The sequence below is a fragment of the Melospiza georgiana genome, chromosome 1, assembly GCF_028018845.1.
Source record: "Melospiza georgiana isolate bMelGeo1 chromosome 1, bMelGeo1.pri, whole genome shotgun sequence".
In the NCBI taxonomy this organism is placed as follows: domain Eukaryota; kingdom Metazoa; phylum Chordata; class Aves; order Passeriformes; family Passerellidae; genus Melospiza; species Melospiza georgiana.
In genome coordinates, this window is record NC_080430.1 from 147,427,606 (window position 1) to 147,441,103 (window position 13,498).

General features: G+C 39.5%; 1 protein-coding gene across 2 annotated transcripts in view; it reads right to left on the reverse strand.

Moving 5' to 3' along the window:
- Window positions 1-13,498, reverse strand: part of ZFAT (zinc finger and AT-hook domain containing) — a 115,011-nt gene that overhangs the window by 32,880 nt on the left and 68,633 nt on the right. For both annotated transcript variants that reach the window (XM_058031447.1, XM_058031439.1), the window contains 4 exons: window positions 11,529-11,679; window positions 9,758-11,226; window positions 8,362-8,594; window positions 1,304-1,391 (listed from right to left, as the gene is read on the reverse strand). In XM_058031447.1, the coding sequence (XP_057887430.1) occupies window positions 1,304-1,391; window positions 8,362-8,594; window positions 9,758-11,226; window positions 11,529-11,679 (1,941 nt within the window). The remainder of the gene's footprint in view (window positions 1-1,303; window positions 1,392-8,361; window positions 8,595-9,757; window positions 11,227-11,528; window positions 11,680-13,498) is intronic.

The following is a 13,498-nucleotide window of genomic DNA, read 5'->3' on the forward strand; positions in this document are numbered from 1 at the left end:
CTCCTATGCTCCCTGCCTGAGGCAGCACAAAGGCTTTAAAGGCACAGTTCTTGAGATTCAATTTCTATGCTTACTGCAGTTATACCTCCTGACTACAGTATAGTTCAGAAGCCTTTTCTCATCTCAATTTCCTGCATCAGACATGTCCTCTGACGTACGACAAGCCCTCCAACCACACTGCTCTGGAGTGCTCTGCAAATAAAGAGGTTTAGTAACTAAAGAGCTGAAGTGGGAGTTAAGGAGGAAATTAAAGTGAAGGAAATTGTTTAAAACACGGGTCTAGCACTATCTAGTGGCAGTAGAAAGATAAAACTACTGCTTTACCTATTATGCTGTACATCTGACCAAAAAGACAAGGAAAGTTACATCACTTTAGTTGTTTTTTTTCCCCTTAGATTCAGTCTGAGCATGACCAGTGTTTTCCTTCTTTGTATCCAATTATGTCAGGTGATAAGGAGCCATTATGAATTAATGAAAGTGTCACCTCTCCCTCCTCTGCAGTAGCAGCAGGACTTTCTATCCAACATAACACAGATCCTGAGAAGCAGGAAATTAGGGACACACCAGTGTGACTGCTGAGTTCACATCAGTGAGTTTAAACCAGTCCCCACACCAGCATTTTGGCATCAAATTCCCAAGATCTGGGAAAGAATTGTTTACTCAGGCACAGCACATTGACTCACCACATTCATGTTATCTTGTACTGGCACTGATAAATCAGGGCACCAGAATGCAAGGTGTAAACAGAGTTTGGGGCAGTTTGCTGCATCCAGACCCATTACTGATTCCAGTAATGGAACTTGCCAGCTCCATTCCTACTGGTCACACCACATCCCAGCTGGTTCTGGCAGGAGCCCTGCTGCAGACCCCAGCTGGCCCTGGGGACCTGGGCATGCACAGGGCCAGCTCTGCATTCCCATCAGGCACCTACAGACAAATCATGAGCCCTGAACACATTCCTGTCAGTTCATGTAGGGCCAGTGGGAATTTCACATCTCCTGGGCTGCTACAGGATGTTTATGTGCCTGATCCCAAACTTTCCAGTGCTTAATTTGAATTCACCCTTTGCCAGATGAAGACAGATTTCAATTACCTGACATATTTCACAGCACACTCAAACAGGAACACTTTTCACTCTAAATTTTAACATCTGCAAAACCAACACAATTCTTACTCTAAACCAGTTGAATTAGAAATAGACTCTTCTCTTTCTTAGAAATATAATCACATTACACTGCTCATTCTAAACCCTTATCCATTTATTGCAATAGACTGAGAAATCTTCCTTGATTTTTTTTCTTACCAGGGTGATTTGTCTTGATGTGAGATTTTATAAGTCGATCTTCAGAAAATGACTTCTCACACACAGGACAGGAATAACTCTTTTTATCCTTAAGTGAGAAAGAAAGAGATTGCATTTTCAGTCTACTGGTATAATCACTATAGTCATTATTCAGTAATACATGGTTCTCAACAAAGTTATAATTCAGGGTTCGGTTTTTAAGGAAAAAACGAATGTATTTATAGTGAAATAAGTGAAGGAGAAATATTAAAAGACTCTAAGCACATCATTAATCCTCATGAATACTGGGCTCCAAGTTACAGCAGATGAGAATATGCACAATAAATGTAAGCATTATCTTCTGACTGACTCTGTAGAAAATCAGGAGCTGAAAGATCAAGTCACATAACAGAAGAGAATTATTTGATATAAGCAGTAATATTTAGGGGGTTTTCTTCTTTTTTTCACAAGTCCACCCGTCTGAAACCAGGATCAGATCTTACCCTTCTGAAGACAACCACCACTTTGTGGATTTATAAAATGGCCTGAAATTGAGCAGCAGAGTTAACAATGACAGATGCCATTACTTATTCAGTGTCTACGTTTTTAACTACTTTATAAATATTCAGCATTTTATGTATTACCAAAAAAGTCATATTCTATTATTTTGATTTAAAGACTACTGTGGATTTTTTCAGCGTCACTGATGTTATAACAGATTTAACACTGTCAATCAAGTCCAACTGAAGAGTTTTGATGTCATCTCTTTCTATATGTAATTTTAGACTAATTGCAATTTTCCTGTTTTTACAAATGCATCTAACTTCTAAAAATATAGGAATTTTCTCCATTACGCTTTAATTTAAACCTTGACAGTCACAATATAAATTGTAGAGACTGATCTTTCCAGAAGTACCTGCTGGCACTGGATGCTCAATCCAATGAGTGGGTCATAGTCACCTCTGCACTGAGTAGATAAATTTATGAGTGGATTATCAAAACCACAGACAGAGGGAGTCTAGTTAGTCCTGACAGCTGGGCAGGTGCCCAGGTAACACAGTACTTGGTTGGAGAGGTGCAGCTGCCCACCCACCAGAGATCTCTGAAAAGGTGAGCTGAAGCCACAGAACAGACACTTCACTACTTATTCCAGGAGAGAAATATTTCCTGAAGAGTGTGGAAGGAAATTATTGATCAAAACGGGACAGACCCCTGTGTTATGAAGGAGAAATCTGGAGATCACAGGAGGCTAAGGGTCCTGGACTCTACCAGTTTCTGACTTTTGACCAAAGAGCATCTCTGATAGCAAGGAGGGCTCTACAAGGAGGTCATTATTGTCCAGATGCTGCAGTTGTGCAGCTGTACATGGACACCTCTCTTGAAAGGAAAGCAAAAATTGATGGGTTTTCATGGCAGACAGGTTTTGGACTCTGATGCAGCATGGGCAGTCAGTCTCATGTACCTCTGAGAAACAAATCCCTGAAGTACCTACAAGTTAAAACCAGCAGTAGCCCCAGCACACCTAGGCTGAAATAGCAATAAATACTCCCACAGCTGTAGGATATGGAGCTCTCACTGCCATTAATGTGGCAGTGGCACTAGGAGAATTCTGCCTGAGCTGACAGTCTTTTGCTCCAGTGAGAAAATCAGGGACTGGGGATGGCAGCTACACGAGTTTTACCACCCTGAGGGCTGTACCTTGCTATAATGCAGTTGGGGCTGTCAAAATTTTAAGCCCTAAGAATCTTAAGGGAAAAATAGGAACATCAGAGAATACTAGCTGAGTTTTGGAAGAGATTCAAGGAGCCTCCAAAGCTGACAAAACCTTGAAGAAGAGCTGCTAGTTTGTGGAATTAGGGTCTCTGAAATGATATAACCTAAATCTGTTCGTGATGATTTTGGATTTCCACCTGAAATAAAGATTGGTAGAGTAATCATAACAAAACTCCATAGAAATGTTTGCACCATTTCAAAGATGTAGTTGCATGATCACATTCATAATTTGGCACATATAAGAAAAACAGCACAAAATCATTTAGGGGCTCTTGAGCTGAAATGTGTTGACAGATCTCATCTGTTCCTCAAACTTGCTATATATCTGATTTCAAAATATACATTTAAATAAAGGGAAAAAATAGTGTACTTTTAATGTGCAGTTGGGTGTTGCTGGTCTTTAATATTCATTGAATTAAGTATTTCTCAGTGTGGCCAGAACATTGAGAAAAATGTTAAAAAAGAAAATAAAAATTCAACACTCCACTACACACCCACATCACTTCAGCTGAAGTGCTGTTAACTGTGACAACTTCACATTCTTATTAATATTCTTGAGGAAGGCAAGGCTATAAGCCTATATCTTAGAGGAAAAACCAAAATAATCAGTAAATGCATCAAGAGCTATAGAGCAACATGAATGGATGGGTGCTGAGAACTCATCTTTCCACAAGATGATGGTAACAAAATTCTTCAATAATGAAATAATGCCAACAGCTTTTCTCGAGCTGTTAGAAAGTTATCTGCACCAAGTTCTGCAGAAGTGATCTTCAAAAGGGTTATCTTTGGCAGTGTAACAGAGCATGCCTAGGAGCACTGAGTCCCCTCAAAGTGTGGCTCCAGTTCCTCACAGAGGAACCCAAACCTTTCCCTGCTGGGTACCCAGGCCAGTGCCAGAGTACTGGAGCTGATGCTGTCAGCTTGGAATGCTTAAATGTTCTTCTGCTGCGGCCCTGAGAGCTTGTGTGAGTCCTGCAGTGCAATCCCATCAGTCTCAAAACAGCCTTTAAAGATCTCCTGCTGCAAATGAAATATTTCAGAGCACCCAGACCACAACACAGAGCCCCAGACAAGCTCCCCTGCTCCACAGCTCCAGCTCTCCAGGTGCCCTGGCCATAGGTGATGACAGAAAGGCTTTGAAAGCTGAGGTTGCAGAAATACCTGAATCACATTCTCAGCATGCAAGTTCTCCTCTGTTAAGAATCAAAGTTATTTTTCCTATGCCTTATTGGAATACCTGCCTTTTAAATGCCTTTGAAGGTTTTTTTGAACAGAAGTAAAGCATGGAGAGAACTGCATCTACCTTTGTTAGAGACCAGCTGCAAAGTCCAATCAGCTGTTTAAATTTCAAAGGAGATCACTGCCTGATATTTGCTCAACACCCCTATTAGCCAATTTGAGAAAATATAAGAAACTCAAAATAATTCCTAAATAAAGGTAGGTTTTTGACTGAAAGTGTTGTTTACATTCCATAAAACAGGAATTTAATTAGGTATGTAAGTATTCTTAAACTAGTGAAAATAAATTAGCCTAATACTATCACAAATTTTCTTGTTTATACTATTTCTTTATTAAATAAGGCCACTTACATAATAATCACAATGCATTTCTCTTTATATAAATGAATTTAAATTGTGCTAAGAAAGCATCAGCTATATTGCATTACCCATTTATGGTGCTCTGAAGAGAATTTTATTTCTCTGAGGCATGTGTTTCAAGATAATTCAAGGGGTAGGTATACAAGTATACAGTCACAAAAATAAAAATTAGAATCCTCTACTAAATATTGGCACTCAAAGAATATTTCCAGGAAAAATTCCCACAACTCAATTAACACAACATTTGAATGCATAATTTTGTAGAGGAATAGAGGACCAAAGCCTGCTCCCATAGCTATCCAGTTCAACAGAAATTTAATTTTTAACATCCATGGGATCAGAATTAGACCCCCAAGTTACACTTCTGAGGAGTGAAGACCTCCAGGAATCTTCACCACAGTTGTCATGATGTTCAAATAAAAAATTTCCCAAAAGATTCCTGCATTCAACTGATGTCCCATTAAAATGCAACTCATCTAAAGGATGTGATGTACCCAGGAGACAGCTGTGCACACATGTGCAGGAGGCTACAGAAAAACATGCAGATGTTTAGACAGATTTTTCTGAAGTCTGGCAAGAAGCAGAACTCAGCTCACAAAATGACAAGCACCTGCATACAGTACTTAAGCATTTTTGGTGAAATAACTTTAGTAAAAACAAATGCCAAGCTGACATTCATTATGGAAGTGAGGACTAAGAGCAAAAGCTGCTTTCCAACTGAGCACCTGATCATTACACCAGAGATGTTTTTGTTAACTGCTTCCCTTTGCAGTACCTTGCATTCTTGACTGCTCAGCAGCACTGCTCCACAGCCAGAGCAGTGACCATGTGCAAATTTACTCTCCTCAGGAAGGGTAAATAAGCAACCAGAGCTTGAGCATCTCACATCCTACCAACGGCTACACTATTACATGAAAATTCAACAGCATCATGGAATTTCTAAGCATCCTTCCAAAGACAAGAATTATTTACATTCCAAAATGTGCATCAAAGTAGATGCAGGCACCTTATAACAGGTGATGGTTCTGGGTCTGAAGTGCAGTTTTATAGAGGGGATAATGTTGCAGTATCAATTACATACATAGACTTAAAATATGTTCAGAGACAAACCTCTCTGTGATGTTTATCTGCTCAGCACAGTGAGCATGGCAAAAGCCACTGGGGGTTTTAAACAAACTCTGGTACCTACTTCAGCATTGTTTAATTCAACACCCTGCTCTTCAATGTTTCCATGAGCTCATTCATAATAGAAATTGTACTGAAGCAATTTGAAACTGCCCAGCCCTTTCCTAGGTCCCAGGACACTGAAGTGATTGGTCATTTATTGAGCTCCTCCAAAGTTCATACACAGTTTGAACTTTGGAGGAGCTCAATAAATGCCAATAAACATCAAAAATCTACAACAAAAGCCCAAAGAGTAAATGATGAGTACTGAAAATCAGAGAATATATACAAAGTTTTGGATTTGAATCAAGTCACACCTCAGTTCCCAGGCTTCAAAAGTAAAAATCTTCCCTGTAACAAAAATGTGTAGCAAACACAGAAGGCAAGAGGCAGCACATTCACACTCCCCATCATCATCTGCCAGGGAATAACCAATCCCAAATTCAGTGCAAGACTTGAGTGCTGTAAACAGAGCAAGGTGGGTGGCTGTACAGTGATATATACAAGGATGAAGGGAAAGCTGCTTTTCAATACCCACCATTTATCTTCTACAAATAATGCAGGGATCCAGCTGAAATGCAGCCAGCAAGGAGGTGATGCAGGATACACATCCACACAAGAAACTGAACTATCAATATCTTCTGTCTCCAGAGAAGTTAAATTTTAATATTTATTAAGAATTGATTTTTCAAATGAAAATTAAAGTAGATTTCCACATTTAACTGTGCATAAATATAGTTTTGAAGAAGTGGTCCTTTTCACTGAGATGTGCATGGAGTAAATATACCAAGCAGTGGGCACAAAGATCAATATGAGAATTGCCAAATTCAGTTACGAAGCAAATTCTAATACATGAATTTTTCAATCCATTTAAATGAATATATTTGACAGTAAGCATCTGTAAGCATGATTCTGAAAGATTGTGCCATCACAATGCTTTTAATTATGAAATCCATTTTCTCAGTTCTATTTAGAACTATGAAAATTATGTACCTGGTGGGAGCTGCTGGACATTCATCACACTTGAAAACCAGGTACTTCTGGAAGGCTATAAGGAGAGCTAATTGTGGACTCTTTTTTCTTAAGTGTTCTTAGACATCAATCGCACAGACTTTTGCTATCGCATGGGCATTGTAAACATCATGAATACAAAAACATTCAAAAAGAGTTTTTGAATGAATTTTCTGCACCTTTCATAACAAATTCAGATTCAATTTCAAATATTTACAGAAGGGAAGGACACAAGGACGGGAAATTTTTCCTTTTTGTGTTAACTCTTCTGTTTGGTTTTTAAGTTCTTCAGAAGTAGCTGCTTAAGAAGAGCAGGAGGTGAAGTGTTGTTCTGTTCCAAATACCTTTAAAGTAAATCCAGCTGTTGGAAATACTGACCAACTGCCTACCAAGGCCTGGTTTCAGAACATGGCACTCTGAGGGCTTTCTGAACAAGACAGGAACCTTTAAAATGAGACCTCTCTGTGTTTGTCAACACAAAAGAAAATGTTAGATGTTCAACTGCAAGTAGGTGGAGATACTAGGAAAAAAATCCTTTTTAATAACTTAAATACCTTTTGTCTGTAGTAATTAAAAAGCACATATTTCCGTTTTACATGAGTAATTTATTTATGAAGGAAGGTGTCCTGGGGTGACGTTATGATGCTTGTATCCCCATTCATCTGTTCTGTGCCTTTAAGACAGGCTCTGAAGAGTGGAAGTTTTGTTTGGGTTTCCCTTATCAGGGACACAGAGACGAGCAGTACATAGGGCTGTTTTCACTTCTTGCTTCAGCTTGCTGCTTTGCTTGCTCCCTTTTCTGCTCTTGCTTCTGCTCTGCTTTGGCCTCTGCTTATTAGCTAGTTCTAGTCCACATTCCTTCCTGGACTGTTTCTCCTCTCCTGTTTCTGTGACCATCCCAAACCTGCTCTGGACTGGGACCCGGGAACACCGAGGGTTTGCACTGTTCGGCTGCAGCAGCTGCCCCAGCGCCGGAGGGACTGAGAACAGAGCAACCACCCCCGAAAGAGACTTTCTGATTTTGTCATCTTTCTCAGAGCGGTATTGTTCATTTTGTCATCGGGTATTGTTCATTTTGTGTGCTGGGGGGTGCTGTGCCTGTCAAATAAACAGGTTCTTTCACCTCTCTCCAAGGAATTTTTTCCCGAACCGGTTGGGGGGAAGGGCCCTGTGGGTTTTGCTTTCTGGAGGGGCCCTCCTTTGCAGATTCTTTAACAAATTTGCCCTAAACCAGGACAGAAGGAAATTCAGGTTCACAGAATGAAGTAATGTAACTAGAGCACCAACTTTATTCTACTCACTCAAAGGATCTGAAAATACTGGGAAAACCAAAGAGAGGAAATGGATACAGACATATTCCCCTGGAAACAGCTCTGAGAAGATCCAAATATCCAGTTACTCTAAGACAGGTATTCCCAGAAGTGTGCAGAGAACACATAGTGTGAGCTATGTCTCCAAGTATTGCCACAGAATTACAAACACTGAAGAAGACACTGAATTCAGACACACACACACATTTGGTTTGCTACTCACCAGATCTGAGTGAACTTTCAGGTGTGCCTGGAGCTTGTATTTATCTGGAGTGGAGTAGTCACAATTTTCTGTGGGACATTTCAGCAAAATATTGCTGTGTTTCTGGATGACGTGACGCTTAAGGCAGTTCTTGGTGATGGAAGAATAATTGCACTGGGAGCAGTAATATAAATGTTCTCGAGTGTGCGTTCGGACATGCATGTCATAGTGTACCTGGTACCAAAACAACTTGCCTGAAAATCAAATTAGACATGAAGAAAGTAATTCCTAAACAATTTTTAGTGAAAATTAATAAAAATAACTAATTTTCTTTCAGGACAAAACACACTGTTTGAATCCTGTCCCTTTTGTCTTTGATGAAACTTGCCTACAGACCCTTCACTACTGAAAATATATTTACAAATCCACCTTTGCCTAAGAAGATCATGTTATATGTCCTGAAACAGCCTAACAAGAGTAACTTCAGTACATATCAATGATCTTTTTCCTAAAGAAAAAGTCCTTTTTATCTGTTCTCTTATGCAAAGCATCTGAATGCAACAGTGCGCTAAAAGAGATTGTCAAAATATTTTTTTTACTTTCTTTCATGTTACTCCCTCTTATGCTCTTTTGGCAAAATGGCACCAAAAAGTTCGAAGCAATTCATCTGAAGTACAATGTTACATGATGTTTCAAAAACTTGTTTTTTCAGACTTTGGTTCCTTTCCCTTTTCAATATTGAAAGCTACAAAATACATCCTGAATTGCTTCCTTTCCAGTTATGTAAACACAAACATTTCAGTTAGAATAAGAGGAATGGTGTGTTATTCCCACTTCCATAAACCAAAAAACCCAAACAATTACAGTCAGGATAGTCTTGATCTGATACCATGTAATTAAAATTTTCATCTCAAAGAACCTGGTTCAAAATAAGACACAAAATTATGCCAGTATCTATGTTTCTATTGTACAGAATGTATATTACTATACATCCTCCTACACTATATGAAAAAAATTGGATTTTATACTAAGCTGATAATGAAGCTCAAGCATTAAAGCGTGGACTGAACTAATGCTGATCACATGCTTAAATATGTGCTTGGCCCAGTGAAAGCTGTGACTTGGGGAAATGCATGTGGACAGAACTAATCTAATTCTATCAAATTTCACATCAACAGATATTTGAGCCTTGCTTTGCTATATTCTACTAGTGAGTTTTTTTGAGGAGATTTGACTCATTTCACATTATATTTATAGCAAAAAATAAATCCCACTGGACCCCAGAATCCATACTGAACTACAAAATTAATGCTGCTGCAAAGATACAATTATATCACTGTAAACTGGAGGAGCAGGAAAAAGCTAGCTCACTGCATAAGATTTAAAAAACCCCAAACACAATTCCACTGCTCCTTACCACAGTATTCACATTCCAAGTCTCCATAAACCTTCCTTATCCTCTCCCGCAGCTCAGTGCTCATCTGTCTCTTCTGCAAGCTGTCCAGGATCTGCATGAAGGCCACGGATCCATTCCCCCCACTGGCTGTGGCTGTGTTGGAAGAGGCTGCCTGTGGGCTGGTGGCTGCCCCAGCTTCTGCTGCTGCCAAAGGGTCTGTGGGCTCTGCTGAATTTTGAATGGGTGGATTGCTTGTTTCTGATTCACCAGGAGGAACAGATTGGATTGTCTCTTCAAGAACTGGAAGGTTCTCAGTCATTGTGTTGTTCTGACTCACATCTAAACTTTTGTCTTCAGATAGTAAAAGATTAATTTCTTCACACTGCTCATTTACAGAACTGCATTGAGTAACTTCCTCCTCATTTGGAGGAGAATCTTTAAACTCCTCAGGGCCAGCAGTACCATTTTTCAGCAGGAAGCAATCTGATGTTACACAGGGCTGAATATCTGAGACTGCTATGTCTGTTGTCTGACACAGTGTCTCTGCTACACTCTTCACCAGAGGATTTTCTAATTCTAAGGAAAGGACTGCATCAATTTGTACATCACCATTATGCTGACCATCATGGTTTACATCTGCAGCTGCTGATTCACCTTTAGAGGCAGATGGCTGTGGGGTGCTAACAGCATCAGTGCTTGTGACAGTTGATTCATTCGCAGTTTGTGTCTGCTGTTCACCAAGGGCTTCTGGCTGGATGTCACCTCCTGGCTCAAGCAAGCAGAAGCTTTGGTTGATGGAACTATTAAAAACAAAATCCTCCTGCAGATCTGCATGCACATCTTTGATGTGAGCACGGAGCCTCACAGAACTGACAAACTTCTTCAGGCACACAGAACACACATACACAAAAGGGTGCTTTCGAACATGGAGCTCAAGGGCTTGGTACTTCGTGGCTCCATGGCCACAGAGCTCACAAGCAAAGGGTCTTTCATCACCATGAACGAGCATGTGGCGGTCTCGGTCCAGCTCATTTTTGAATTTGCGCTCACAAATGTGGCAGTCATAGAGGAGCTGCCTTTTGCCCTCTCGTGTCATCAAGCGAAGCTCATCGAAAACATCTTTCACCTTTTTGTCTTGGAGGTCGTGAGTTTCCTTCATATGCTTGATCAAGTTTTTAACATCTGAGTATTTCTTTTTGCAGAAACGACAGTGCTGCTTAATCTTCTTGTGAACCCTTTCGATGTGGACTTTGAGGTGGCCTTTGCTGAGACAGGTGAAGGTGCAATAATCACAGCTGAACTTCTCCCCCGTGTGCTTCCGCAGGTGGACGTTCAGGTTGGCTTTGATGGCACTGGCATAACTGCAGTAAGAACACTTGTAAGGTTTCTCATTTGTATGGATCCTCAGATGTGCTTGGAGGGAGTGTTTAAATTTGAACACCTTGTTGCAATATTCACATGTAAAAATTTTCAGCTGAGTTGGACCCAACCTAAAAAAACCCCAAACAAGAAGTTATATTTACAGCAGTGAACCTTGGTAACATAATGTGCTGAAATTAGACATTCATAACATAATGTGTTTCTCTAGATATTCATAATGGACAGAAATGCTTAGTTTTTAAAAAAATGTATTCCCCAAAGACATTTCAAATTATACAGCTTATTCACAGTTAATTTTCAGCTCTTCCTTTATTTAACAGTCTCAGAACAATACTCCAGTTTCATAAAAATGGATGGGGAAACATTTCATTCTTATTTTGCATGAACACAAATATAAGTACTTCAAAACTACCTGCTTGTTTTCATTGCTTGCTCATATGGAGTTTGCTGAATGGCATATTCTTGATATCCTTTTCGTTGTGATGGGTCTTGCACTGTTGTGTCTGGAGTTTTGGGTTCACTTTCATGAGGAGAAGCCTCAAGAGGAACAATTTTTCTGGCTCCTAAAGGAAGAATGAAAGGAATGCTCATCAAAAATTTCACACTAGAAACATGCATTGCTATAATATAAAAGTGTAAATTAAACAATAAACTCTGTAATCATTAGTTTGACTGTTTTAGTTTCTGTTGTTTATGATGGATTCACTTCCAGAATCCATCAGTACTTACACCACAGTTCTGCTTAAATAACTTGCCAGGACTGATAGCTCAGAGCCTTATTTATAGTGCTCGATGCCTGCTACAAGGAGATCCTACATCCAAATATTTCCACCTTCAAAAGATTGTAAATCTTCTAAATAAAATTTGAATTTTTCTGTTTCTGCTTCATACCACAGCCTTTGAAAAATTATGCCTAGCTGTTCAATCAGTTCCACAAATAAGGCTAGGGAAAAGTTTAGTCTAAAAGACAATTTACTCTATTTTTAAAACTATGTACAGTTTTTCCTTAAACTCCTTATATTTTGGGGCATGTTGCCATCCCTCAGAATAAAAATAATATGTTTGGAAAAGGCTTCCCAGGGCAGTGGTCACAGCTCCAAGCCTGACAGAGCCCAGAAAGTGTTTGGACAATGCTCTCAGGCACATGGTGTGATTATTGGGGCTGTCCTGTGCTGGCCAGGAGATGGATTCAGTCTCTGTGGAGCCTTTACAACTCAGGATATTCTGATTCTGTGTTCCATGTGCACTTCTCAATCTCCATTGGGAGCAGAAGGGAGCTATACTGAATGCATTTAGCCCAGAGTCCTGAAGATATTACTTATAAAATATAGGCAGTACTAACAAAAAGTCTCTGAAACCACAGTGTGGTTTCACACAAGAGGTGTGAAAGACTTAGTGAGGAGTCTAGGAGGACATGGAGGAAAGAAATGCTGTAGACAACAAGGAGAAAAACAGAGATTCTGTGGGTCCTTCAGAGTGATTTTAAGTGGGAAATTGAGATATTTTGAGAAGAGGCCATCCTAAAGCTATTGTAGCTTTTCCTACCAGACTGGACATCAGGCAACTCTGTAACTAAACAGAATAACTAAACTGTAATAGCTCTGTTGCTCACTGAACTAGTTGCATCTAAAACCAGCTTTTTTGGAGTACTTTTTTTTAAAATAATGCTTTCAGTTCTGTACTAAACATTCTGCAGTTTTAACAACTGGTCTTCCAAGATTTTACCCTAAATGTTACCAGAACATTACAGCTTCTATTCTTCCTGTTCCTCCCTTTCCCAAAAATGTCAGGCTGTCCACAGGATTGCATCTCCCAAATTGCACTGTCCCAGTGAGATGGGACCTGGTCATTACAGCACAGGAGCCATGGGTCAGTCTGTGAGTTCAGTACAAAGGTAACAGAATAGACATCAGACACCAGAAAAGTATTCTGGTACTTCAATACTTAAAATAGAAGCAAATTCTATATTTAGAGTGACTCAGTTAAAAGAAAATAGGTCTTAAACTGCTTTATATGCATGATTGCCTCTTCTAGGCCTCCCATTTCTTGACTGTGAGACAAAGATTCTCATTAAATGCTCCACACTAACTCTCCTCTGTGCCCTTCTGCATTTCAGGATGTTTGAGCATTTTCTAAAAGGACTGCCAAACTGTTTAATAGACTTTCATACTATCACTATAAAAATTTAATCACCTAAATTGGGTGAAGTGAATATATACTCACTAGATAAATACTAACTCACCAGTATTATGCATACTTTGAGTGAGCAGAATTCTCCAAGGTTATCCTCATGTTACTGCCTATAAATTACCTATGCATTTCACAGAAAGACAAAGGTCTTAAAAAACTTGAAGAGGGAGATTCAGATTTGCAGTCATGCTG